Below are 23,255 nucleotides of genomic sequence, written 5' to 3'. Positions count from 1 at the left end.
TTGGATGGCTACTCCCCCTCCTTCCCAGTCCCCTGAACTGAGCTGTGTCCCCTCCTGCCATCCCTGGCTCGGAGGAAAGACTCCTAGGCCAGGAGTTGAGAGGCCAGGATGCTGCCGCAGTTCTGTCCCACTCTTGGTGCAGCCCTGGCAGGCCCCTCCCCTTCCTGGCCTCCCCATCTGGAACCAGGGACGGAGGCTCCTTACACCCCCTGCCTTCAGGGCCAGAGGAGACCAGTGGGTGTGTGGGGGAACGTGTAACCCTGGATGTGCTGTGTAGGGACAATTGCGTTTTCTGCCCAACAACGTATTTCTAAGTCCTTCTTGGGACTGGACTGTGAGGGAGGAGGAAGTAAGAGACCCAAGCCTCACCCCAGACATCCCCAGCCCAGCTGCCAAGGTCGCACAAAATTGTGGGGTTCATCTCAAGCAGCCTGGACTCGGGTTCTGGGTTGCTAGTACAGGGTGTGGGAGTTTGGGAAAAGAAGACGGCCCTGGGGGCTGCGGGGGAAGGAGGGAGTTCTCCTGGAGGGAGGGAGGGAGATCTGAGGAAGGCTCGGATGGGACAGGGCTGTGGGGGCTCGGGTGATTCAGGGTGAATAGGGAGATTCAGGGTGGCCGTGGCTGAGAGAGTGAGCAGAGGACCGTGGCCTCTGACGGGCCATCCTGCCACCTGTCTCCCCAACAGCCCCGCCCCCGACTTTTCCATGCCTCAGCTCTGCTAGGGGACACCATGGTGGTCCTGGGGGGGCGCTCGGACCCTGATGAGTTCAGCAGCGATGTGCTGCTCTACCAGGTCAACTGCAACACTTGGCTTCTGCCCGACCTCACCCGTAAGTCCTTTGCTGTCCCCGGGAGCCCGTCTTGGCACTCCCAAGTAGGAGTTACTTGGGTCCCTTCAGACTCTCCAGCAAAGCTCCTGTCCCCTACACACCCAGAGGGATGCCCTCCTTCCTTTTTTTTTTCTTTTTTTTTTTTCCTCCTTCAAAAGTTTTTATTTTGCTGCTTTTATTGGGATCCATGGCGGGGCGGTAGGGTTTCTGTTGGCTCACTCATTACTGATGAATTTAAAACACAGGAGCAGGAATTTAAAGGATAGGAAGAGAAAACAAGCAAGTAACCCAAACGGTCAGATACTGGAATCAACCAAGTTCTCTAAGACAAAGGAGCCCCAGCAGGGGAGGCAACCCGGCTCTTCCTCTGGGCTCCTCCTCATTGCAGGTGCTCCCCCTCCTTGGAGCAGCTTCCTCTTTGAAAAGGATGCCTGGCAATTGATGCTTCAGTCGGGCACTTGCATTACAAGGAGAATAAAAACAACTGTTAGGGCTGTACTGCGATATTTATTTCCAGTCTTCATTTCACTCTCCTTTCCTTTTTCCCTCTCTGTGTCTCTCGCCCTCTCTTTTGTTCTGCTCTTTGTCTGACTGCCCTGCCTGGTTTTATCTGTCCCTGTCCTCCTGTGCCTGTCTCTCTTCTCCTTAGACTATCTACTACTAGCTCGGTGTCCCCGTCTGACTGGTATCTTTGTGTGGGGCTCTTCCCTGAGTCTCCTGCCAGTTTTCTTTCTGATCGCTGCTCTTTCCCTAGGCCAGGCCTCTGTGGGGCCCCCAATGGAGGAGTCTGTGGCCCATGCTGTGGCGGCAGTGGGAGGCCGCCTGTATATTTCAGGGGGCTTCGGGGGAGTGGCCCTAGGCCGCCTGCTGTCCTTGACCCTGCCCCCTGACCCCTGTCGCCTGCTGCCCTCGCCTGAAGCTTGTAACCAGTCTGGGGCCTGCACCTGGTGCCATGGGGCCTGCTTGTCTGGGGACCAGGCCCACAGGTAACCGTGGTGACCGTGGTGACCGACGGCTCAGGGGAGGGTGGTACTGGTGCTCTCTGAAGGGGCTTCTGTGCAAGGCCAGGGTGGGACACCAGCTCGTATGGGAGAATGGGCAGCTCATCACAGGCAGGGGTGGGCTGGGGGGCCCGAGGGTGAAGCCCTGCGTGTGGGCTGCAGAGCCCTCCAGGAACGCCTCCTGGAGGAGCCGGGCCTGCACTGGGCTCTAAGTGACCAGGAGACCTGACACCAGCAAAGGTTCAGAAGTGGGGCTGTGCCTGGTGTGTTTGAAAGACTGCCTGAGTTTGGGGAAAAGGAGGCTGGAAGGTTGGGTCGGGTGAGCTCAGAAAGGACTTCCAGTGTTTGGCCAAGGCGCTGGGCTCCGTCCAGGTCCACAGACCCCTCACCTGTAGTTCAGGAAGCTGAACATCTCGGGAAGCTGACAGTGTTCTCTTAGTTTTAGCACGGACTCATTTGGCTTTATTTGTCCCATTAAGTGTGCCACCGTCTTTACTACAGAACTATTAAAAGATTGGATATACAGGGTGCTCCCCCAGACTCCACTAGAGGTGTTATGTAACAGTAGGAATACCCACTGCTTTTCAAAAATCTAGAAAGTTCTGAAGCACACATGCACTTTCAAGGACTTTGGGTAAAGGATTGTGGGCATCTACTGTGACTGATGGAGCCACAAGGGTTTGTGCAGGAGGTGGCAGGGGCAGCCCTGGCAGAAAGAGCCCCTGAGGCTGTTTTGAGGGAGGGGGTGGCAAGGGAAGGCTGCAGGTGGAGACTAGACAGGAGGCCAGGACGAGGGGACAAGGCCGGAACTGAACAAAAGGCTGCAGAGGTGGGCAGGGTGGGACGGTCAGAGATTCAGGAGGCAGAAAGCCTTGGTGGCTGGCAGGGCAGGAGGACACGAGGCATGGTCCAGTGTCTGGCCTGGGCGACAGGTGGACATGGGACCATAGCAAGTGGGATGGAGAAGGAGCAGATTTGTGAGTCCTACGCTGAGCGCAGTGTGGGGCACACACAGGGTAACTGCAGGGTGATGTTCGGGAGGCACCAGGAAGAGGCGAGGATGGGAAGAGGAAGGATGGGGCCTGGCTGGGTGTGCTGAGCCAAGGCCTCGTGCTTCCCCAGGCTGGGCTGTGGGGCACCACCCTGCTCCCCAATGCCTCGCTCTCCTGAGGAATGTCGACGTCTCCGGACCTGCAGTGAGTGCCTGGCTCGCCATCCCCGGACCCTGCAGCCAGGAGATGGAGAGGCGAGTGGTGTGAGGGCGGGAGGGGGCTTGGGGACCACCCTGCTCTTCAGCTGTGATTGGGTGAGAGGAGCTGAGTCAGGGGGGATGCTGGGGACCCTCAGAAACCCATACAGCCTGTCTTCCCCCACCAGGCATCTGCCCCCCGCTGTAAGTGGTGTACCAACTGCCCCGAGGGTGCCTGCATTGGGCGCAATGGGTCCTGCACCTCAGAGAATGACTGTCGGATCAATCAGCGAGAGGTCTTCTGGGCAGGAAACTGCTCAGAGGCTGCATGTGGGGCTGCCGACTGTGAGCAGTGCACCAGGGAGGGCAAGTGCATGTGGACACGTCAGTTCAAGAGGACAGGTAAGCGCCGAGGCTTGGTCCCTGCAAGGGGAGTTTGGGGGCCTGGACTCCTGGGCCTGAGGGAGGTGGGGGCTGGGGGCCCAGACCTGGTTTTAATTGCTCTGCCCCCAACCCTAGGGGAGACCCGCCGCATCCTCTCAGTGCAGCCCACCTATGACTGGACATGTTTCAGCCACTCTCTGCTGAACGTGTCCCCGATGCCGGTGGAATCATCGCCTCCACTGCCCTGCCCCACGCCCTGTCACCTCCTGCCCAACTGCACCTCCTGTCTGGACTCCAAGGGTGCCGACGGGGGCTGGCAGCACTGCGTCTGGAGCAGCAGTCTCCAGCAGGTACTGCAGTCTGCCAGGGGTCCGGGGCTCTCTCCTCTCCACCCAACACCGACTCTCCGCTGCTGCTGCTGCTGCCGCCGCCGCCGCCTCTGTCCTACTTCCTCCCCCCCCCCCCCCCCCACCCCGTCCCGTCTCCCTTGCTCTGATCTCACCGCCACACTTTCCCTTTATTCCACTCTCTTTTCTCTCCTCCCAGCATCTCTTTCTTACCTCCTTGCCTCCTCAGTCTCCCTGGTGTGTCTTCTTGCCACTCTCTCCAGTTCTCGCTCACACTCTCCCTGCCCCATCCTTCCATGACTCTTACGCCGTCCCCTCTCCCTCCCAAGCCCTTCCACCTGCCTCCTCCACCTCTCTCTCTGCATTTGGGACTTTTACTTTTAAGAAACAGAAACCCACTTGAGCTGGTTTTATTAGAAGGAACTGGGGGTAATTGATGGACTTTAAGGACATGAACTACTGCTGCTCTGTGGTTCCTGGGCCACATGGCCTCTGATCTCAGCTGTTCCCTGCACATCTCCATCCTCCGGTTTCCCTCAGTTTGATCATCAGCGCACGTGGCCTCAAATGGCAGCCCTGACCCTCAGTCTAGGTGACTTTCTAAGTCCAGAGACCTCAGTCATCTCTATTCATTGATTTGCTGACATTCTCAAAGGGACTTCAGCCCAACTCGGGAGTTCAGTGTCCAGCCTTGGTCCAGGGAAACAGCCAGGGGCACGTGGTTCTAACGTGGCAGTTCAGACCCACCTCTCCTCTGTGGCTGTGGGCTGGAGATGATTCTGGAAGGTCTGGGGAAGCACTGTATATGCCTTTGACAGTCTGCCCCTCGGCTGCCCGGCACATGCTCTCTCGGAAAGCCCGTTCCTAAGGTGCCTCTGCTCAGCACGATTTAGCCGTCCCAGTGACAGGAGACAAGGCAATTATCCCTCAGCCCCACCCCAGGGGGAGGCAGGAAGGATTCACCTTGTCATACCTGGAAGCAGCGTCACTGGGCCAGCATTCTGCGTCCCTGATTCCTACTGATGTCCACTCCCCATTCGTATCTTTATTGTGCAAGACCCAGCTGAGGTGTGACTACTCACCATGTCAACCCATGAGCCTACATGAGCCTTTGTTAAAATAGAAGCGATATCAACAGACCCCATGCCTGAGGTGTTTCCAACTCCAGTAACCAAGTCACTGAGTCTCCAGACACAACCTGGGTGTCCAGCAATTCACTTAACTTCTGGCACGCTCTCCCTGGCGTTAGCGTCCGACCCCACCAGTTAAAGGGCTCCACTGGAAAGACTGCCCTGCTCCAGTCACAAATCCGGCTCCTCCCCTGCTTCTGAGGGGCCAGCGATAAATCCAGTTCCCACCACCCCTTCTGCAGGGTTGAGAATATGCTAGAATGGGTCACAGACCTCAGAGAAACATTTATTTACTAATACCAGTTTATTATAAAGAACACAACTTCGGAAGAGCCCAGTGGAAGAGAGGAATGGGGCCAGATAAGGGGGCATGTGGAGTTTCTACTCCCTCTCTGGGCACCGGCCTCTTAAAAGTTTTTATAGAGCTCAATTGTCAACCTGCCTCCAGGTTAGTGGGTGGGGCTAAAAGTTAACCCCTCTAATCACTTGGCCTTTCACTTTGGTGCCCCCTGCCTAAGTCACCTCAGTAGCATAAACTCAGGGGAGAAAGGGGCTCCTTGTGAATAACGAAAGATATCCCTGTCACTCAGGAAATTTAAAGCATTTTAGTAGCTTTGTGGCAGGGATCAGGGACAAAAAAACAAATATTTTTTTTGTGTTGCACCACACCGTCCAGTAGGCAGGTTGTACAGATTAGGTGGGAGGATGTACTGAGAACCTGGAGCAGAGCCTGCCATTAAGTAAAAACTCGGCAACGCCCCAGGTCCCACCCACTCCCTGGGACACACCTAGAGGATGGCTGCACAGGGCCGGAGCGTCTCCGCGTGGCCCTCCCTGCCGTGTCGGGCTTTAACAAGCAGCGGCCTCCTCCCCAAGCCTGGGGGTCTACCTGGGGATAGCAGGCACCCCCAAATACTATTGAAATTCCCATTCTTTGTCTTTGTGGGTGCTCTAGGGACCAGAAAGCAACACTGGGACACCAGAAAGCACCTGCCGCTCCCCGAGCCGCTCTGTGCCTGCCAGGCTCTCCGGGCGGCTCCGGGTGGGAGGCAGGAGGATGTGGTGGAGGGCACAAAGTCGAGTCTGTGTGTGAATGTGAGAGGACTTTTCCTCCAGGTCTTCTGGTTTCTGTGAAATCTCCTAGTTAAAGTGTTGGCACAGGTTTTTAAAAGCCACCACTGCACAGATCAAACATAACAGGTGTACAGGCCAGACCTTTTATGATTTGGCTCGAGGGCAGCTGTATTCCAACCATCTGGCCTTGTTCATTGGAATGGCTTTGGCCTCAGGGCCTGGCGCAGGCAAGAGGGTGCTCCCCCTTTCCTGGCTGGCTGGCTCCTTTCCTCCTCTTTCTCCCTTCACCACATTCTATATTGAGCGCCTTCCTGGTGGCCAGGCACTTCACTAGGCTGTGGGCACATGCCAACAGATGGGGAGCGGATCCTGCTTTCAGAACTTATGTGCATATGTCTCTGCCAGGAACACGGGAAATGCAGCTACGGTGTTGGACAGCATCGCATTTGGCCATTAGGGAGGTCGCAGCAGACAGCGCCGTGCAGACTGGGGCCTCAGGCTGCTCTTCGCCTCTTCTCAGATTGTTCTGCTATCTGCCCATGGGTGCACTAAACTTAGAGCTAGAGGCCTAGCCTGGCAGGGAATTTGGCAGTTGAGCAAGGTCCAGCGCTTTGCCAGCCATAACCCTCAACAGGCTCAAAGCTCCAGCCATAGCAGTCAGGCTTTCTATTTCAGGACTGCATGGTGGCTTTGTTTCTTCCTAAGTGCCGCTGGCCAGCCCAGGCCAATCTCTTCCCCCTTACACTTTACTTAAGGCCGGGGCCATAAGTAAAATGCTCTTATGCACCAAGGTAAGTTCCCAAGTGCCTGATCCTTACTGCACCCCCTGACTGGGTCCCAGGACATGACAAGTGGTGGCACGTAAGCTGCTGCTTAGCCCCTGACCATGGACTCCTCAACTCCTCAGACTGGGGTGGGAGCAGCTGTTGCCCAAGCAGCCAGGCCCCCATTTTTCCTCAGTGACTGTGGCTTGCAATCCCTCTCCTGATACTAGTTTTTATCTCCATCTGGGATCATTGCCTGCCTTTGATTATACGAAGCAGCTGTGCCCCGAGCCAGGTGGGTAAAGGGGGCTCATCACACCAATTCAGTGGCACTTCTTGGAAGCCAGGGTGGAGAGCGCAGCCAGGTGCCCCCAGGGACTGCAGGTGGAGCTGGAAAGTCGCCTCTCATCTCCTTTTCCTACTGTCTCCACCTTCTTCCTGCTTCCTCTCTTCTTCATTCATGTCATTTGCTCACCAAACGGCCCTGCCAGCCCTGGTCTTCTGGTTTCAAGGATGTCCCTAGTCTCACTTAGTTATAGATGCTTGAGAGGGAGAATGTGATGACCCCAGCTGGTGTCCACTTTGGTCCACCCAGCTGTGACCAGGGTGGGTAAGGTCTCTGAGGAGAGGGTGTGGTTGGGAGGATACCCAGGATGTGTTTGTCTGGCCCACTGAATCTGCATTTCCCGTCCCCTGGACAGTGTCTGAGCCCTTCGTACCTGCCCCTGCGATGTATGGCTGGAGGCTGCGGGCGGCTGCTCCGGGGGCCCGAGAGCTGCTCCCTGGGCTGTGCTCAGGCAAACCAGTGTGCCCTGTGCCTGCGGCGCCCCCACTGTGGCTGGTGTGCCTGGGGGGGCCAGGATGGAGGCGGCCGCTGCCTGGAGGGTGGACTCAGTGGCCCCCGCGATGGTGAGAAGGGCTTGGAGGTGGGGTGAGAGGGGCTGGCACAGAGAATGGAGGGGTGCTGGGGGCTATCTCAGAGGTGGGGCTTGGGAAGTGGGAGCAGGGGCCTGGGTGGCTGGGGTGCAGAGATCCCCAGTGAAGCCCTGTATCTCGTGCCAGGGCTGATGTGTGGGCGTCCCGGCGCCTCCTGGGCCTTCCTGTCCTGCCCTCCTGAGGATGAGTGTGCAAACGGGCACCATGACTGCAACGAGACACAGAACTGCCACGACCAGCCCCATGGTTATGAGTGCAGCTGCAAGACAGGCTACACCATGGACAAGTGAGGCTGCAGCCAGACCGGGGCCTGGGGTGGGTCAAGGGGAGAGGGGCCGACAGACATGGGGTGGGAGCGTCTGTGGGGAGCAGTAAAGGGGTGAGGCATGGGCCAAAGTGGGAAGAAGAAAACAGCCCAAGGCATGATGGTGGGACTGATCCAGGGGGCGTGTGGGTGGGATTGATCTGGGGGCTAGGTCCTGGAGGGGCAGGGTTGTGAGTTTGATGGGGCACTCTAGGAAGAGGGCGCCATGGGCTGGCTCCTAGAGTGGAGAGAGGGATGGAGCAGAGCAAGAACGAGGATGGAGTGTGGTGGGCTTGTCCACTGCCCTGCCCTGACCCCCTTCCCACCTCTGCAGCGTGACGGGGCTCTGCCGCCCGGTGTGCGCCCAGGGCTGCGTGAACGGCTCGTGCGTGGAGCCCGACCACTGCCGCTGCCACTTTGGCTTTGTCGGACGTAACTGCTCCACGGAATGTCGCTGCAACCGCCACAGCGAGTGTGCTGGTGTGGGGGCCCGTGACCACTGCCTGCTCTGCCGCAACCACACCAAGGTGGCCACCCAGGCCCCAGACCCTGACCCTGGGACCCGGCCCTTCCTTGCCTTTAGCCCATGTTCAGGCATCTTGAGCCATGTTCAAGTTCCAATGGCCCACGCACAGGGCGGGTGGAGACGGCATGACCCTGTTCGAGAGAGGTGTGAGAGGCCTTGGGGACACTGTCTGGGTTTGATTCACAGAGGGGCTGCCTCGGGTTAGTGGACAGAGTCGGTGCTGGGCCAGGGAGGGTGGTCACGTAGAGGAGGACTTGGGATAGTTTAGGGAAGGGCTTTCTGAGCTAATAACTTGGGCTGTAACGGAGTGATGCCCCGTCACTGAAGGTGTGCAAGTGAAGGCAGAGGGGTAAATCACAGATAGGCTGGGATTGCCCAAGCCAAGTGCTGAGCCTATACCCTTTTGTGGGGCTCTCAGAACCTGTGACCTCCCCACTCTTGTGCCCCCACCATGATTCTCCAACCCCTCTGACCGCCTTGTCCTCGGTTTCCAGGGCAGCCACTGTGAGCAGTGCCTTCCACTGTTCGTGGGTTCCGCCGTGGGTGGCGGGACCTGCCGGCCCTGCCACGCCTTCTGTCGAGGCAACAGCCATGTCTGTGTCTCCCGGAAGGAGCTTGAAATGGCCAGGAGGGAGCCAGAGAAGCACTCGCTGGATCCAGAGGAGGTAAAAGGGGCTGGGGCCTTGAGCTCCTGGATCTGAGGGAGCAGGGGGCTGGTCTGTGCCTTTTTGTGATCACCCTGTTCTTCCCTGGCCAGATTGAAAACTGGGTGACAGAGGGTCCTAGTGAAGATGAGGCTGTGTGTGTAAACTGCCAGAATAACAGCTATGGGGACAAATGTGAGAGCTGCCTCCATGGCTACTTCCTCCTGGATGGGAAGTGCACCAAGTAAGTGGAAGGAGCCCAGGCCCTTTGCCTTGTTCACCGGTCATAGCTCTTGAGAGCCAGACCCCCCGCCTCCCTGGCCCTCTGCTCTGGGCCAGAAGAAGATTCAATCCCCATGGAGCCCCTAGGCCAGGGCCGATGCAGGGGAAAGGCTGGATTCAGAGGGGAGACCTCAACCTCAGGGGCGGTGCTGAAATGCAGGCCACAGAGCCTCCCTGATGGAGACCAGAGGTCAAAGAGGGCCGCTGAGGGAAAGGCCTTGAGAAACCCTCTCCGTTCTACCCTTTCCTTCTGAATGGTCAGCCCAAGCTAGGTTCTGGTCCTGGCTCTGCCACTTGCTGGCTCTGTGGCCTTGGGTAAAGGGCTGGACCTCTGTGGGCCTGTTTTCTCTTCTGGCCTGGATTGGAGCTCACCTGTGCAGCATCCAGCCAGGGCTCCTAAAGGTCACGAGAGCACTATAATCCCTGTCTTCCTCCCCTCCTCAGATGTCAGTGTAATGGCCATGCAGATACGTGTAATGAGCAGGATGGGACAGGCTGCCCATGTCAGAACAACACAGAGACAGGCACCTGCCAGGGGAGCACCCCCAGTGACCGCCGAGACTGCTACAAGTACCAGGTATGGCTGGAGAAGCAAGTTATGGGCCAAGGGCCCCATAGCCCCCAAGGGGTCAGAGCTGGGATGAGGCAGCCCGGCCCAGGCAGGACTAACATTGTGGTTCTGAACTCCGTAGTCATGGAATCAAGATCAGCTTGATAGACTGTTTTGAGCCCTGTCAGTTTCAGGCCCTGGGCAGTGATGCCGAGGACCCAGAAATGAGCCTCTTGGGGGGCTCTCTCAGGCTGGGGAGGAGACAGACTTCATTATAGATAGTCACAACTTAAAGGCTGCAAGTGTCAGAAAACCCATCTTGTAGTAGCTTCAGCCAAAAAGAAAATGTATTGGCTCTCAAAACTGAGGTCTGGACTCTACCTTCAGGAATGGCTAGATCCAGGCGCTCACACAAAGCCACCAGGAGTATCTCATTCCCTGCATCCTGCCTCTGCTTTCTTCTGTGTCGGCTTCATCCTCATGCCTGTTTTCCCCCAAGTGGCACTTCCCGCCTGATGACCTTGGGCTAATAGGGGATCTCATATCATTTCTAATACCTGTATTCAAATTCTCATGAATCCAATTCTCTCTTCTTTGACGGGGGGCGGGGGGACGCTCCTGGTCGGCTGCCATGTTGTAAGCTCGCCCCGCACAGAAGGGCTATCCCATGCTCCTTCCTTGAAGTATAGCTCCCATCACTCCACCCACTGACCTTTTCTCTCCAGTTCAGAGGGGAGAGAGAAATCCCTTGCTTGCCTTAGTCTCCCCTACCCGTTTACAGAAACATCATAACTGCAAAGATGCAACTCCAACCAAAATGGCAACAGAGCTTCACAAGCCTTACTGATTACTGACATTTCCATCCTTGATCAAAATTTTGTCTTTCTTGATACATAATCAAAGGTCTGTTGGCCTTTACAAAAAAAAAAGAAAAGAAAAGAAAAGTCCCACAGAGTAATTCAGCCCTTCTCATCCAGCAGTTCTGTGGCAGCTCTGAAGCAGCGGTTTCTTTAGGGTCTAATAGCAGTAGCAGGAGAAGCTAGTATATGGGGAGTGCTGCCATGGAGCTGTTGCTGTGCTGTGGAAACAGCACAGACGTGGGAGGCTCATCAGGGCTGTGCTGGGGCCTTTGTGAGGCGTAGATGTAAGAGGAAAATGAGGCTCAGACATTCCATGTCCTGTCCCACGTCAGACAGCCAGTTGGGGTTGGAGCCTGGGCTGACTCTGGTCTGATCCTAGAACCTGAGTGCCTTCCACTGTACTGCAGGAGCCAAAAGGGCTGTGATCCATCCACTCGTTTAGCACCCATTTACTGAGCTACTATACGGCAATCACTGTGCAAGGCATGGGAACACAGTTGGGAACAAAACAGGCAAAATATATGTTCTCAAGGAATTTACAATCTTGTGGAGGAGTCCAGCAGCAAACAAGTGTATAAGCCCAGATACACAGTGTGGTAGTGGTGAGCAATAAGGAGGAAAATTAAGCAGAAAGGAGGGCTAAGAAGTGCTGGGGAGTGAAAATGGTAGATACTGTGGCCAAGGAAGGTCTCAGTGAGAAGGCACTTGTGGAAGAGGCTAATGGAACTGAGGATGCCAGGCAAGGAGAAGGATGGGAGGGGGGGGAGGGGGGAGGGAGACAAGGGCATGTGGAGAATGATCCAGGCAAAGGATCAGCCAGTGCAAAGGCCCTGAGGTCGGATGTATCAACACAGTCCAGAAACAGCGAGGCCGGCCCACCCAGTGCCATGCCTGTGACGTCAGCAGTCCTGTGGGCCAGCCATGTTCATTACCAGTGTATGGAGGAAGAATCTCAAGTTCAGTGAGGTTCAGTCACTAGTTCAAGGCCACACAGGCAGTAAGGAGGCAGAGGCAGGATTCAACAGAGCTCTTCAACACTGTGCCTCACAGTTCCAGAGGCCTCAGCATCAGGGTGCTGTGGTCGCTGGGGCAACACCAGGAATAGCAGTGTTGGAGTGTAGGGTCCCGACAGCATCACGCTGTGTCAAGGAGGTTCGGGGGGGGGGGGTGTCACAGGAAGTTGCTGGGGCACTGGGGGGACCGGGGTCTTGCTGTTTACCAATGGATACAGAATGTCAGTCCTGATTGGAGGAGTGCTGGGCACTGAGCTCGGCCCTGACGGCTGCCTCCACCCTCCCCTGCCCGCAGTGCGCCAAGTGCCGGGAGTCTTTCCACGGGAGCCCGCTGGGCGGGCAGCAGTGCTACCGCCTCATCTCTGTGGAGCAGGAATGCTGCCTGGACCCGACCTCCCAGACTAACTGCTTCCACGAGCCCAAGCGCCGGGCCCTGGGCCCTGGCCGCACCGTCCTCTTTGGCGTGCAGCCCAAATTCACCAACGTGGACATCCGCCTGACACTAGATGTGACCTTTGGTGCCGTGGACCTCTATGTCTCCACCTCCTATGACACCTTTGTGGTCCGCGTGGCCCCTGACACAGGCATCCACACAGTGCATATCCAGCCGCCCCCACCCCCACCGCCGCCCCCACCCCCTGCCGATGGCGGGACCCGGGGGGCTGGGGACCTGGGGGGACTGGGGACTGGGAGTGGACCAGCCACCACAATAGAGCCACGGGTACGAGAGGTGTGGCCACGGGGCCTGATCACCTACGTGACAGTGACGGAGCCCTCGGCAGTGCTGGTGGTTCGCAGTGTGCGGGACCGTCTGGTCATCACCTACCCACACGAGCACCACGCCCTCAAGTCCAGTCGCTTCTACCTGCTGCTGCTGGGCGTAGGAGACCCAAGTGGGCCCGGCGCCAATGGCTCGGCTGACTCGCAGGGACTGCTCTTCTTCCGGCAGGACCAGGCCCACATCGACCTGTTTGTCTTCTTCTCTGTCTTCTTCTCCTGCTTCTTCCTCTTCCTCTCACTCTGCGTGCTCCTCTGGAAGGCCAAGCAGGCCCTGGACCAGCGGCAGGAGCAGCGCCGGCACCTGCAAGAGATGACCAAGATGGCCAGCCGCCCCTTTGCCAAGGTCACCGTCTGCTTCCCACCCGACCCTGCTGCTCCAGTCCCTGCCTGGAAGCCGGCTGGACTCCCGCCACCCACCTTCCGTCGCTCTGAGCCTTTCTTGGCACCCCTGCTGCTGACAGGGGCTGGCGGGCCCTGGGGACCGGTGGGAGGGGGCTGCTGCCCACCAGCTGTCCCCACCGCCACTGCTGGCCTGCGAGCCGGGCCCATCACCCTTGAGCCCACGGAGGACGGCATGGCTGGTGTGGCCACCCTGCTGCTCCAGCTGCCCGGCGGACCCCACGCGCCCAATGGTGCCTGCCTGGGCTCAGCTCTCGTCACGCTGCGGCACAGGCTTCATGAGTACTGTGGGGGCGGCGGGGGTGCTGGGGGCAGTGGGCATGGGGCTGGTATAGGCCGGAAGGGACTGCTGAGCCAGGACAACCTCACCAGCATGTCCCTCTGACCCGAGGCCGGGTTCTCAGCCACAGCAACAAAGTGCCCTGCTGGGGCCCTGGGTTTGGGGCGCATCCACATGGGGGGTCCTGGATGCCGTGTCTTCAAGACCTCTGGTTCCCTTCCCCCTGGGGTGCCCAGACAGGCCCTTCATTGTTGTGCATTCAACAATTATTTATTGAGTACCTACTGTGCACCAGGCACTGGTGAAGGTAGCGGGTAAACGAGCCGAGGCAGACACGGTTCCCCAGTCTTGTGGGACTGATGTGTCTGTAGAGACTGAGAGTAAAGTCAACTGGGCATCCAAGAAGCTGTACAAAGACTGAGGAGGAACTGGCCATGGGAAGAGCTGCGGAAAGTGGGCTCCAGGCAGAGGGAACAAGGTCCCTGAGGTGGGAACAGCTTGTTTTAATGGAAAAATCAGAAAGCTGGTCATTGTGACCACAACTGAGTATGAAGAGGAGATAGGGCTGGGGTCAGGCAGGAGCTAGATCACCTAGGGCCCGTGGGCCCCAGATAGGGTTTGGTTTTGTTCTCAGGGCAATGGGAAGCCGTAGGACAGTTTTATGAGGGGGGATGACAGGATCCGCTGTACCTATTGTAAGTGTCGCTTGGCTGTGGTGTGAATGGATTGAAAGGGGCGAGCGAGACAGCAAGGACAAGACACGATGATGGGCCAGATCCGGGTGGTGGCCATGGGAGGGGGAGTCATGGCCGGAGGCAAGGAAGAAAGGGTATTGGGGGGTCGGTGCAGGAGGGAGGAATCCAGAGGGACACTTAACTTTGTGGCCCAAACCGTGGGTGGATGATGGGCTCGTTTATTAAGATGGGCAGATTGGGGCTTACAGAGAAGATCAGGAGCCTAGTTTTGGACCCAAGATGCCCTTTAGACATCTGTTAAGTGAGGTCCAACCAGGGAAACAAGACGCTCTTGAGCATTTCCGCAGGAGGAATTGAGTGCAGGGGGCTGGTTCGACGCTTGAGGATGAGGCTGAAGAGGGAGAACCATAAGGTAGCCCAGGGGCTCAGGCAAGAGCAGGAAGCTGATGCTGTCACCCTTGGTTGGAGGGACGAAGTTCTGGGGGTGGTACCTGACCCCACGACTGGGATCACAGGCTCAGAGGTGGGGGGAGGAGTAAATAACAAGGTTGGAGATTAAAATGGTGAAGAACTCAATGTATAGCTTTCTTCCCAGTGTACGCTGCCTTGAAGACTTCTGGGCTCTCCCTAGGGGCTGCCCCCCACCCTGCCCCAGCCATCTTGGACTTCTGAGTTCCTCTCCACCCCTATCCCGGCCACCTTGAAGCTGAGCCTTTTCTTTCCCAAGAGTTCATCCTCCAGCTGCTTTTTTGGACCTTGCAGAGCTGGGCCCTGCACCTTCCCCTCTCCTAGGGCCATAGTCTAAGAGGCCCATCCATGTGTGCTGCTGGCTGAGAGGGTGGGGAGTATTTGAATCAATAAAGAGTGTGGGGAAGACCAGCATCCCAGTGCTGTCTACATGCAGGTCGGGGTGCCTTGGCTCTCTGACCCAATACCCAATGCACTGGGTAAATCAGATAAATACCTTCATCTTGGTGCCTCCTCTAAGTCGCGTGGCCTGGGCTCCTCGCAGCCCTTCCTAGGCAGGAGTGAGGGTGATGCCACCATAGAAGCGCTTGTTCCCAGAAGGGACAAACCCAAGGGGACACGAGGAAAGTGAGACCTTTTACTCTGACCCCAGATCTCTGCCAGGGAGACCTCAGTTTGTTTTAGGAGGGAAAACAGACCTGCCTTGGTCCTAGGACCAGGTGTAATTCTGACCTCTGCCATAAAAGGAGAGTTCGGGCATGGAGACTGTAATGAGGCCCTAGCATGGCCAGCATTCTCTAAATCAGGCAGGTTCTCATGGCCCAAACCAAGAGCATCCTGGGAGCCTTTGTCTGCCAGTCCCCTAGCAAGCAAGAGCGCTGAGGCCAGGGGAAGTGGCAGCCAGAGATCTCTGCCCACTCGGGGGCCTTGGTCACAGGAGTCTTGCTGGGACTGTTCAGTCACGTACCTTCCTGTGCAACCCAGCCTAGAGGCCCCAAGCCAGCTGCTTCATCTGGTGTTCAGCCAGGGACATGGCATTGTTTTGAACTTGGGAGCCATGTGGGTCTCCAGTGTGGGCTGTGAATGTCACAGTATTAATATTTTCAGACTTTTTCAGGGCAGCTGGGGATTTTCAGGGATTTATCTTCCCACATGTAAGTTTTGCCTTTATGAGCTGATGGTAGTACCTAACCTCCAAGATGTGACTGAACTTGTGTTTACTGAGTACCAATGCAGGGCCGTTTGCTTGGCTTGTTAACTGCTGTGGTTTCATTTGATCTTTCCAACAGCCGTATGAGGTAGGCACTAAGCATCCCCATGTTGTAGATGAGAAAACAAGTTTTATTTAGCTGTTGAGCGATAGCTGTCATTTGAACCCAGACCTTCTGACTCTGATATCCAGGTACCTGACCACCAGGTCCTCCTGCCTCCAGAGAAAGGAAGTCACAGGTCGAGCTAGGTGGGAGCTGGCCCAGCACAGAGCGGTCCCTAGGGGTGGGATGGTCAAAATGGCCAATTTCTGCCAGGGAGAAGGTAGGCTTCTCACCTGCGAAGCTAACCAGCAGCGGGACATGCTGCCTTGGGGCCCGGAGGCCAGGGGAGAGGTCATCCTGTATGACCAGGATGGAGCCGAGGCAGTTCTTCAAGACTCCACCTTGTTGCGTTTGAACCCTCTGTTAAGGCTGCGTCCTGTCTGGCGCCCGGTGACTTTTTCTTCCTAAGGAGAGAATTTGCACTGTGACTGGACCCTTTTCCTGGGACACAGAGCCACCCTTTCTCCAGCTCTTGTCACTGTCATGCACATGTTTGTGTACAAATGCCCAAGAGCATGAGTTCCTCCATCTGTGTCAGCCCCTCAGCTGTTACCTCTCACTGGTATCCACACACCTGAGCCCAGGAGGCTCATGGAACGTGAGAGAAGACCTGGGTTCTAGCCCATGCGTGGCCACCAATGCCCTACGGAGTGGCAGCACTCAGAAAGGGGGCGGTGTGTCCAAGCACACTCCGGGCACTGTGCTGCGCACTTGGCATGAGTCTTAGTCTTCCTAGCATCCCTGCTGGGAAGTAAGGCTCGTCCCCTCATTTTGTGGGTGCAGAAGCTAAGCCCCTTGCCTGAGACCTCAGGGCTGATTAATAGGCAAGTCCGGACTCTGACATCAGCCTGTCTGACTTCCCACCGCCCCTCCCCATGACCTCTAAAATCACTTCCCTTTGCTAAGCCAATGTCTCCCACCTGTGATTCTTTATTTCCACCTACAACTGTCCTAGGTGTTGGGGACACAACAATGAACAAAGTCCCTGCCTCATGGAGCTGACAAGTCAGTAGGGAGCCCCATAATAAATCAGCAAATGATGAGGTATGTTGGAAGATGACCAGGGAAACAAGGCAGTGAAGGGGGGAAAGGGGTCTTGTCCTTGCTATTTAATATAAGGTGGAGAGGGAAGACCTCTCTCACAAGATGACATGTAAGTAGAAGTGAAGGCGTGAGCCAGAGGGACATCTGAGGGAAGGGAATTCCAAGTTGAGGGAATAGCCAGTGCAAAGGCCCTGGGGTGGGAGCATGCCTAGCACTTTAGAGAAACAGCAAAGAGATTTGTGTGGCTGGAGTGGAGAGAATAAGGAGGAGACAAAGTTATAAAGGCAAAAAGAGACAGATCATGCAGGTCCTTGGGCCAGGTGAGGACTCTGGTTTTCACTCTGTAGGAGGAACCTCGGGGTTCTAAGCACAGCAGGAACGTGATCTGACTCATTTGCAGGGCTCCTCTCTGGGCAAGAGGCTAAAGGGTTGGAGTGGGTCAAGGAGCCCAGGGAGGAGCCACTACATTGACTCAGGCTGAAGAGGAAGGTGGCTGGGACAAGTAGGGGCAGCAGAGTAGGGAGAAGTGAGATCCTGGATATGTTCTGAAAGTAGAACTGACTGAATTTGTTGAGAGATTGATGCATCAGGGCGAGAGAGAAAGCGACCGGGTACCTGGAAGGCCGGGGATTGTTGGTTCCCGGACTATGGGAGAACAGGTTTCAGAGGGGAATCGGGAGCTAGGTTTTGGACATGTTAAATTTGTGATGCCTATTGGATATTACAAGTAAAGATGTCATTCAATGGTTGGATCCACAGACAGAGAATAACAACAGCAAATAGATCCACAGAGAATAACAACAACAAATATAACATTAATATTAGAATAGTTACGATGTTATACTATATATAAAATAATAATATTAGTAACAGTTTATGAAATTCAGTCTTTGGCCTTTCCATCTGTTCCCTCATTTGCTCTCCAGTAGCCATATGACAAGTTAGGGATTATCCTCAGAGGAGGAAACAGGCTCAGAAAGGTTTATTAACTCACTAAGATAACAGAGCAGTGGCAAGAGTCGAGATTGCATCCCAGGTCTGTCCAATTTCAAGCGCAGAACATTTTCTTCTTAAAAATTGTTTTTAAAATCCTCACCCAAGGATATGTTCCTATTGATTTTAGAGAGAGTGGGAGGGAGGGATAGAAAAACAGATGTGAGAAATGTCAATTGGTTGCCTCCCATACTAGCCCTGATGGGGGATTGAACCTGCAACCTTTTGGTGGATGGAGTGATGTTTTAACCAATTGAGCCACCTGGCCAGAGCATAACCAAAACATTTTCTAATCTGTAGGTGCTTTTGCAATAGATAGTGGGTTCCTCCCTACTCTAGAAAGCCTTAAAACTGGCAGTTGTCTGCATTGGAAACAAAGGTCTTCTAATCTGTTAGAATTGTGTGTAGGCTAAGAATCTGTAGGTATTAAATGAGCAGGGACTCTCCTAATTTTTTCTTTGAACTTGAATGCCTGGAGTTTACCAAGAGGGCCTTTCTGGTTTTGCTTATTTTCAGAATCCAGGCAGAGCTTCAGATAGGCAACTAAGGGGTGAAGGGCTTTACTTTGTTAGTGAGGACACCTTGGCCTAGAGAGGGAAGAGACTTACCAATGTCATCCACATCAGGTGGGGGTCAAAGATCCGACTCCAGGCTCCTCCTTCCACACCTGGGCATCTTCCCTGTGTCCCCACCTAGGCATCTTCCCTGTGTCCCCACCTTGGCATCTTCCCTGTGTCCCCACATTGCACACCAAACCTCTTTCTCCACCCAGATTCCTTCTCTGAGACAAACGATGTAGGCGGAGTTGGTTTTCAGGTTTTTATTGTGGGTGTATTTCTGGTGGCGGGATAGGGCGGAGGGGCAGGCCCTCCCAGGACGGGGAGGCGAGGTCTGACAGAAGGGTAAGGAGGGGGGTGGGTCACTTTACTCTCGGATCTTCAGTTCCCGCGCCATCTGGCAGAGGGCGCAGGGCAAACAAAAGGTGAGGGCTGCCCAGTCGTGCCCAACAGAGCCCTAGATGGTGAGAAAGAGGGGTTAGGAGCCCTGCCTAGGGTCTCAGGAGACCAGTCCCCAGCCCCCTATCCTAGGTCCCGACCCGCACGCACCTGGATGCGATAGCGCTCGCGCATGCCGGTGCGCAGGGAGTGCAGGCCTCCGGGCAGGTAGGGCGCGCAGCAGCACTCGCCGAAGTCGTCGGAGATGCGGCAGGCGAGGCACAGGGGGGCGAAAGTGCCACACAAACCTGGGGTGCGTGGGGAGGTCAGGGCGGGGCCCACAGGGCTTACCTTCTGGGAAGGCGAGGTTGAGGGGGTCCCCAGAACCAAGTTGAGGGTCCCAGAGGGAATTGAGTGTCGTGGGGAAGTAAAGTAAAGGTCCCAGAGGAAATTGGAGGGGGGTGTTAGTCGTTGAGAAATAGGGTGTGAGGGTGGGGGAGAGGTTGAAATTCCAAAGGGAAGCTGGAAGGTACGAGGTCAGGATCCTAGGGAGTGTTTGGGGTCCGAGGAAGGCGTGAGGGTCGGAGGGTGGGGATTCAGGGTCCAAGGTGAGGACAAGAGTGTCGGATTAGTGGGGCATCGGAGGGGGTTGGAGGTGCCCTTCCCTCCCTCTGGCTCTCCCCGCGGCCTGGAGAAGGGTGGTGGGCACTCACAGACGGGCATGTCGTTGCAGCAGTCCGTGAGACCGGTGTGCCAGTCACTGAGCTGGGTCTGGTAGCAGCTGCTGGCGCACTGGGGCTGACTGGTCACTGGGTAGGACATGGCTGCGGAGGTTGGGGACTGGGTTCAGTGGGCAGCCTCGCAGCGCCTCCTGGGACCCTGCACCCTTGCCGCCCCTCCCTCTGCCGGGCAGTCTGGGCAGTGCCACCAGGCCGCCCACTGAGAGGACACCGCTGCTCCCCTTTCCCTTCTGCCCCATCTGGGCATCAACACCCTAGTCTGTCCCATTGCTGCTGCCTCCTGTACATCTGGTTGAGCTGGGGGTGGGGCTGCTGCAAGTCTGGGAAAGGGGGGCTCCTGCACGTCTGGGAAGGGGTGTGGGCCGCATGTGGGTAGCTGGGCTGACAGTGCCTCCTCCACGTCTGGGCCTGGGGTGCTGGGTTCCTGCATTTCAGGGGCCTCTTGGGTACAAGCAGGCGCCGGTTGTCTTCGAAGCCAGGGTGCCCAGGGGAGGGAAGTGGCCAGGTTCCGGGGACTGGAAGGGTTGCCGGTCCATTCAGTGATCCCACCTTTGCCTTTCACGTTGTCATGCATCTCAAACTGCATCTTGCTGGCCCTTGAGGAGGTCGTGTTGGGGATGGCAGAGGTAGCGGCGGTGACAGCAGCGGAGTCTGTCCAGGGGACGCTGGATACTGAGGGATGGGAGGCCAAGGGACAGGGGCACTAGGGGCTGGGTTCTCAGGGGAAGGTTGCTGGGGAGAAAGAGGCCACTTCAGCCTGCTGGCCGGAAGAGACATGGAATAGGGATGTATGGGGTGGGGGCGAGAAACTCGCCCATCTCTGTACAGCTGCCCGACAGACCCCAGAGGACCCTCTTCATTCCAGAGGTAGAGCTGGAGAGAGGAACCAAGAGACAGAGACAGGCCAAGCCACAGACAAGGGGAGGAAGAGATCAGAGCCAGGTGCCCAGAGAGAGGTCACCAGTGATGCTCACGCCTGCCCAGCACTTCGACTTCTCTGCAAGCCCATTTCACAGATGGAACACTGAGGCGCAGAGAGGTGAAGAGAAATGCCCCACATCCAATGGCCTAGGCCAAGGCGGTTAGTAGAGGCAGTCCTTGCCCTCAGGACTTCCAGATTCAACCCAGCAATCCTCAGGTTGAGAAGGGGGCACGGGGAGCATTGAGAAAGAGAGGGAGGTCCAGAGAGAGTCAGAGATCCGCAAGGAGACAGAGAGAAGTGGGCTGGGAGAACAGAGCAGAGGGCTGTGGGGGTGCTCCTACCTGCAGGATGGAGGTGGTGATGATGGAGACAGAGGTGTGCGCGACAGCGGCACTGAGTCCTCAGTCTTGGGCCAGGAGCTGCTTATATTGGGCAGGCCACATGGCCCTGGGCGGGGCTCTGACAGGTGCCCAGGGAGCCAAGCCGGTCAGGCTGAACCTCTTCCCCCCACTGGAACTTCCCCTCCCTCCCTTTCCATCCCCCATCCCCCCACTTCCCCCTCCTCCTCTATCTGATGACCAGACAGTTGTGGGGGAGGGGGTCCAGGGATGAGGAGCTAGGAGTGGGGATGGAACGGGAGTGGGCAGAGTGCTGGGAAGGGAAGGTGGCAGAGCAGAGGTGCAAGGGGCACAGCTGGTTTCAAGTACAGAGACCAAAAGAGAGGTAGAGACAGAGAGATCGGGGAGGAATGGGGGACATAGAGATGGAAGGGGAAGTCAAGATCAGAGAAGGAGAGAGGAGATTCAGAAAGATGAAGGGAGATGAGAAGATGTAGAGGGATGGAGAAATAGATGTCTAGACAGAGGCACAAAGATCCAGAGAAAAATAACAGGAAAGGGGAGGCAGATTCAGAGAAGAGACATGGGAAGGCGGAGGGGCAGGTAGGTGGAGGGAAGGGCCGGCCACTGGCCACCAGCCATGGCCACGCTGGGTTTAGAGGGCAGGGAGAGGGGGAGAGAAGGAAGACCTGCGGTGAGAGCGCGAGCCGTGTGGGCTCCCTTTGAGGGTCTCTCCCATCATCCTTAGTGGGGTCCTCACTTCCCTGGGAGAGGGGGCATTTCCCTCCCATTCAGAGCCCTGAGGCACATGGGGGGGCAGTGTGTTTTGGCCCTGATTCATGCTGGAACCAAAGTAAATAAACACACCTCACCGCACCTCTAAATTGGGAGGGGAGGAGGCTGGGAACTGAGAAGCCTGGTTCCTGAAGGAGGTGGCTGTGGCACAGGCCTCGTGGGTCTGAGGGAGGAGGGGGCTGGGGGCCTGATCTCTGATCCCTAGTAGAGGAGGGGGAGAGGCTCAGATTCCTGGGTCTGGGGGAGGAGGGGCTGGGGTCCAGATTCTTGGGTTAGGCCGGGCTGCCCCCCTGAGTTGGGTAGGGGTCCTGGGATTCCAGACCTTCTGGGTTCCTGAGGGATGAACGAGCTGGGGGCCTGGATTCCTGAGTCACCACCGTTTCCCCCCAACAGGCCTGGCGGGGTTGGAGGTGACTCAGTGAGGGAAGCAGCATTAGAGCCGGGTGGGGTTCCCTGTACGTGTCACCCCAAAAATGTAGGAGGCACTGGAAAATTGGGGTGTCACCTGTAGAGAAGGTGGTGTCATCACCCCGCTGAGTATGGGGTGATGGCAGGTGGGTCACCCTGTTCTCCTGGGCTCTCAGCTTTCCCTCAACCCCCTGGTCCAACACATTGGGTCCCAAGCCTTGGTATCCTGTCACCACCTAGATGGCTTGCTGTCATTGTCCCAGACTTGTGGGCGCACTTGGCATCCTGCCTGTGTGTGTCCATCACTCAGTCTGGGAAGCTGAACGTCTGTGGGACATCTCTCCATTTCCGTTCTAGTGTCCCTGTCCCCCCATCTCTGCCTCTTTGTCTCCAGCTCTCACTCTCCTCTTTCTTTTCCCATCTCTGCCAATCTGTTTTCAGATTTCTTTTGTTCTCTTTCTCCCCATCTCTGAGTCCCTCTCTTCCCCAGCAATGTGTCTCTTGCCCTTCTCCTGTGGTCTCTGCCTCCTTTCTTGGCATCTCCCCCATCTTCAGGCCTGCTCCCTGAAGGCAGCCACAGGGCCCCATCCCTGAGCTCTCCAGAACATGGGCTGCAGGTGACTCAGGGTCGGTCATCTCTGAGGACCCTAGGGCTCCCGGTATGACAGCGTGAGGTGTCCTTCAGTTTCCTCTCCCCACTCTTACACAGCCTGGGGACTGCAATTAGATACAGCAACTCATGTAGATGAGGAAATCGGGACTGGGAAAGCTGTGAGGTGGCCTGTTTAGGGGTGAGGAGGAGGGTGGAGGGCAGGAAGAGGAGAGGCCTGGGGGCTGAGGAGTGACCCTAGCAGAGTCTCCAGGCATCTGGCCTCCTCCCCCTCAAACAGGGCTGCCAGATAAAATACAGGACGCCCAGTTAAATTTAAATTTCAGATAAACAACAAATGCTCTTTTTTTAATAAGTATGTCCCATGCAATATTTGTGATACACTAAAAAAGTATTTGTTGTTAATCTGAAATTCAAGTTTAACTGGGTGTCCTGTATATTTATTTTCTAAACCTGGAGACCTACCTTTAAAGATGGAAGAATCCAAGTACCTGGCCCTCTCTTTTCCCAGAACCCAGGGTTCTTGAGCCCCCAGCCCTCCCCCCTCAGGACCTGAGAGCCCAGGTGCCAATTCCCCTTCCCCCTCCCCTAGAATCCATGAATGGGACATGCAGCCCCTACTCTCTCAGAACCCAGGAATCCAGGTTCCCTTTCTCCTCAGAATCTAGGAGTCCAGGCCAGGTCTGGGTCCAGTTGCTCAA

At 56.4% G+C, this 23,255-nt stretch overlaps 2 protein-coding genes across 2 annotated transcripts in view; one reads left to right on the top strand and one right to left on the bottom strand.

The window, feature by feature from the left end:
* MEGF8 (multiple EGF like domains 8) overlaps positions 1-15,008 on the top strand; it is a 39,736-nt gene extending 24,728 nt beyond the window's left edge. Inside the window, exons 30-41 of the mRNA XM_054567645.1 lie at positions 686-830; positions 1,585-1,816; positions 2,954-3,077; positions 3,209-3,422; positions 3,540-3,754; positions 7,421-7,628; positions 7,782-7,941; positions 8,294-8,486; positions 8,980-9,150; positions 9,243-9,373; positions 9,856-9,988; positions 12,130-15,008. Of these exons, the coding sequence (XP_054423620.1) occupies positions 686-830; positions 1,585-1,816; positions 2,954-3,077; positions 3,209-3,422; positions 3,540-3,754; positions 7,421-7,628; positions 7,782-7,941; positions 8,294-8,486; positions 8,980-9,150; positions 9,243-9,373; positions 9,856-9,988; positions 12,130-13,398 (3,195 nt within the window). The 3' untranslated portion in view covers positions 13,399-15,008. The remainder of the gene's footprint in view (positions 1-685; positions 831-1,584; positions 1,817-2,953; positions 3,078-3,208; positions 3,423-3,539; positions 3,755-7,420; positions 7,629-7,781; positions 7,942-8,293; positions 8,487-8,979; positions 9,151-9,242; positions 9,374-9,855; positions 9,989-12,129) is intronic.
* Positions 15,009-18,730: 3,722 nt separating this feature from the next.
* Positions 18,731-20,067, bottom strand: CNFN (cornifelin). The gene is made up of 4 exons (XM_054567622.1): positions 20,031-20,067; positions 19,455-19,565; positions 18,913-19,049; positions 18,731-18,820 (listed from the first exon to the last, which is right to left on the bottom strand). Exons 1-4 carry the CDS (start codon positions 20,065-20,067, stop codon positions 18,731-18,733), a joined length of 375 nt encoding a protein of 124 aa, XP_054423597.1.
* Positions 20,068-23,255: the final 3,188 nt, after the last annotated feature.

The sequence above is a fragment of the Pteronotus mesoamericanus genome, unplaced genomic scaffold (assembly GCF_021234165.1).
Source record: "Pteronotus mesoamericanus isolate MK-2021 breed Mesoamerican mustached bat unplaced genomic scaffold, CSHL_Meso_final contig_186, whole genome shotgun sequence".
Classification (NCBI taxonomy): domain Eukaryota; kingdom Metazoa; phylum Chordata; class Mammalia; order Chiroptera; family Mormoopidae; genus Pteronotus; species Pteronotus mesoamericanus.
The sequence above is the reverse complement of the archived record's forward strand: the minus strand, read 5'-3'. Positions and strand labels throughout refer to the sequence as shown.

Bases quoted from the DNA above. Each gene is read 5' to 3' on its own strand.
- CNFN (XM_054567622.1), bottom strand. From the start codon at position 20,067: ATGCAGTTTGAGATGCATGACAACGTGAAAGGCAAAG. The intron at 19,566-20,030 runs GTGGGATCACTG...CAACCTCCGCAG, and splicing joins TGACAACGTGAAAGGCAAAG to CCATGTCCTACCCAGTGACC. The intron at 18,821-18,912 runs GTGCGTGCGGGT...CTCACCATCTAG, and splicing joins GCGAGCGCTATCGCATCCAG to GGCTCTGTTGGGCACGACTG.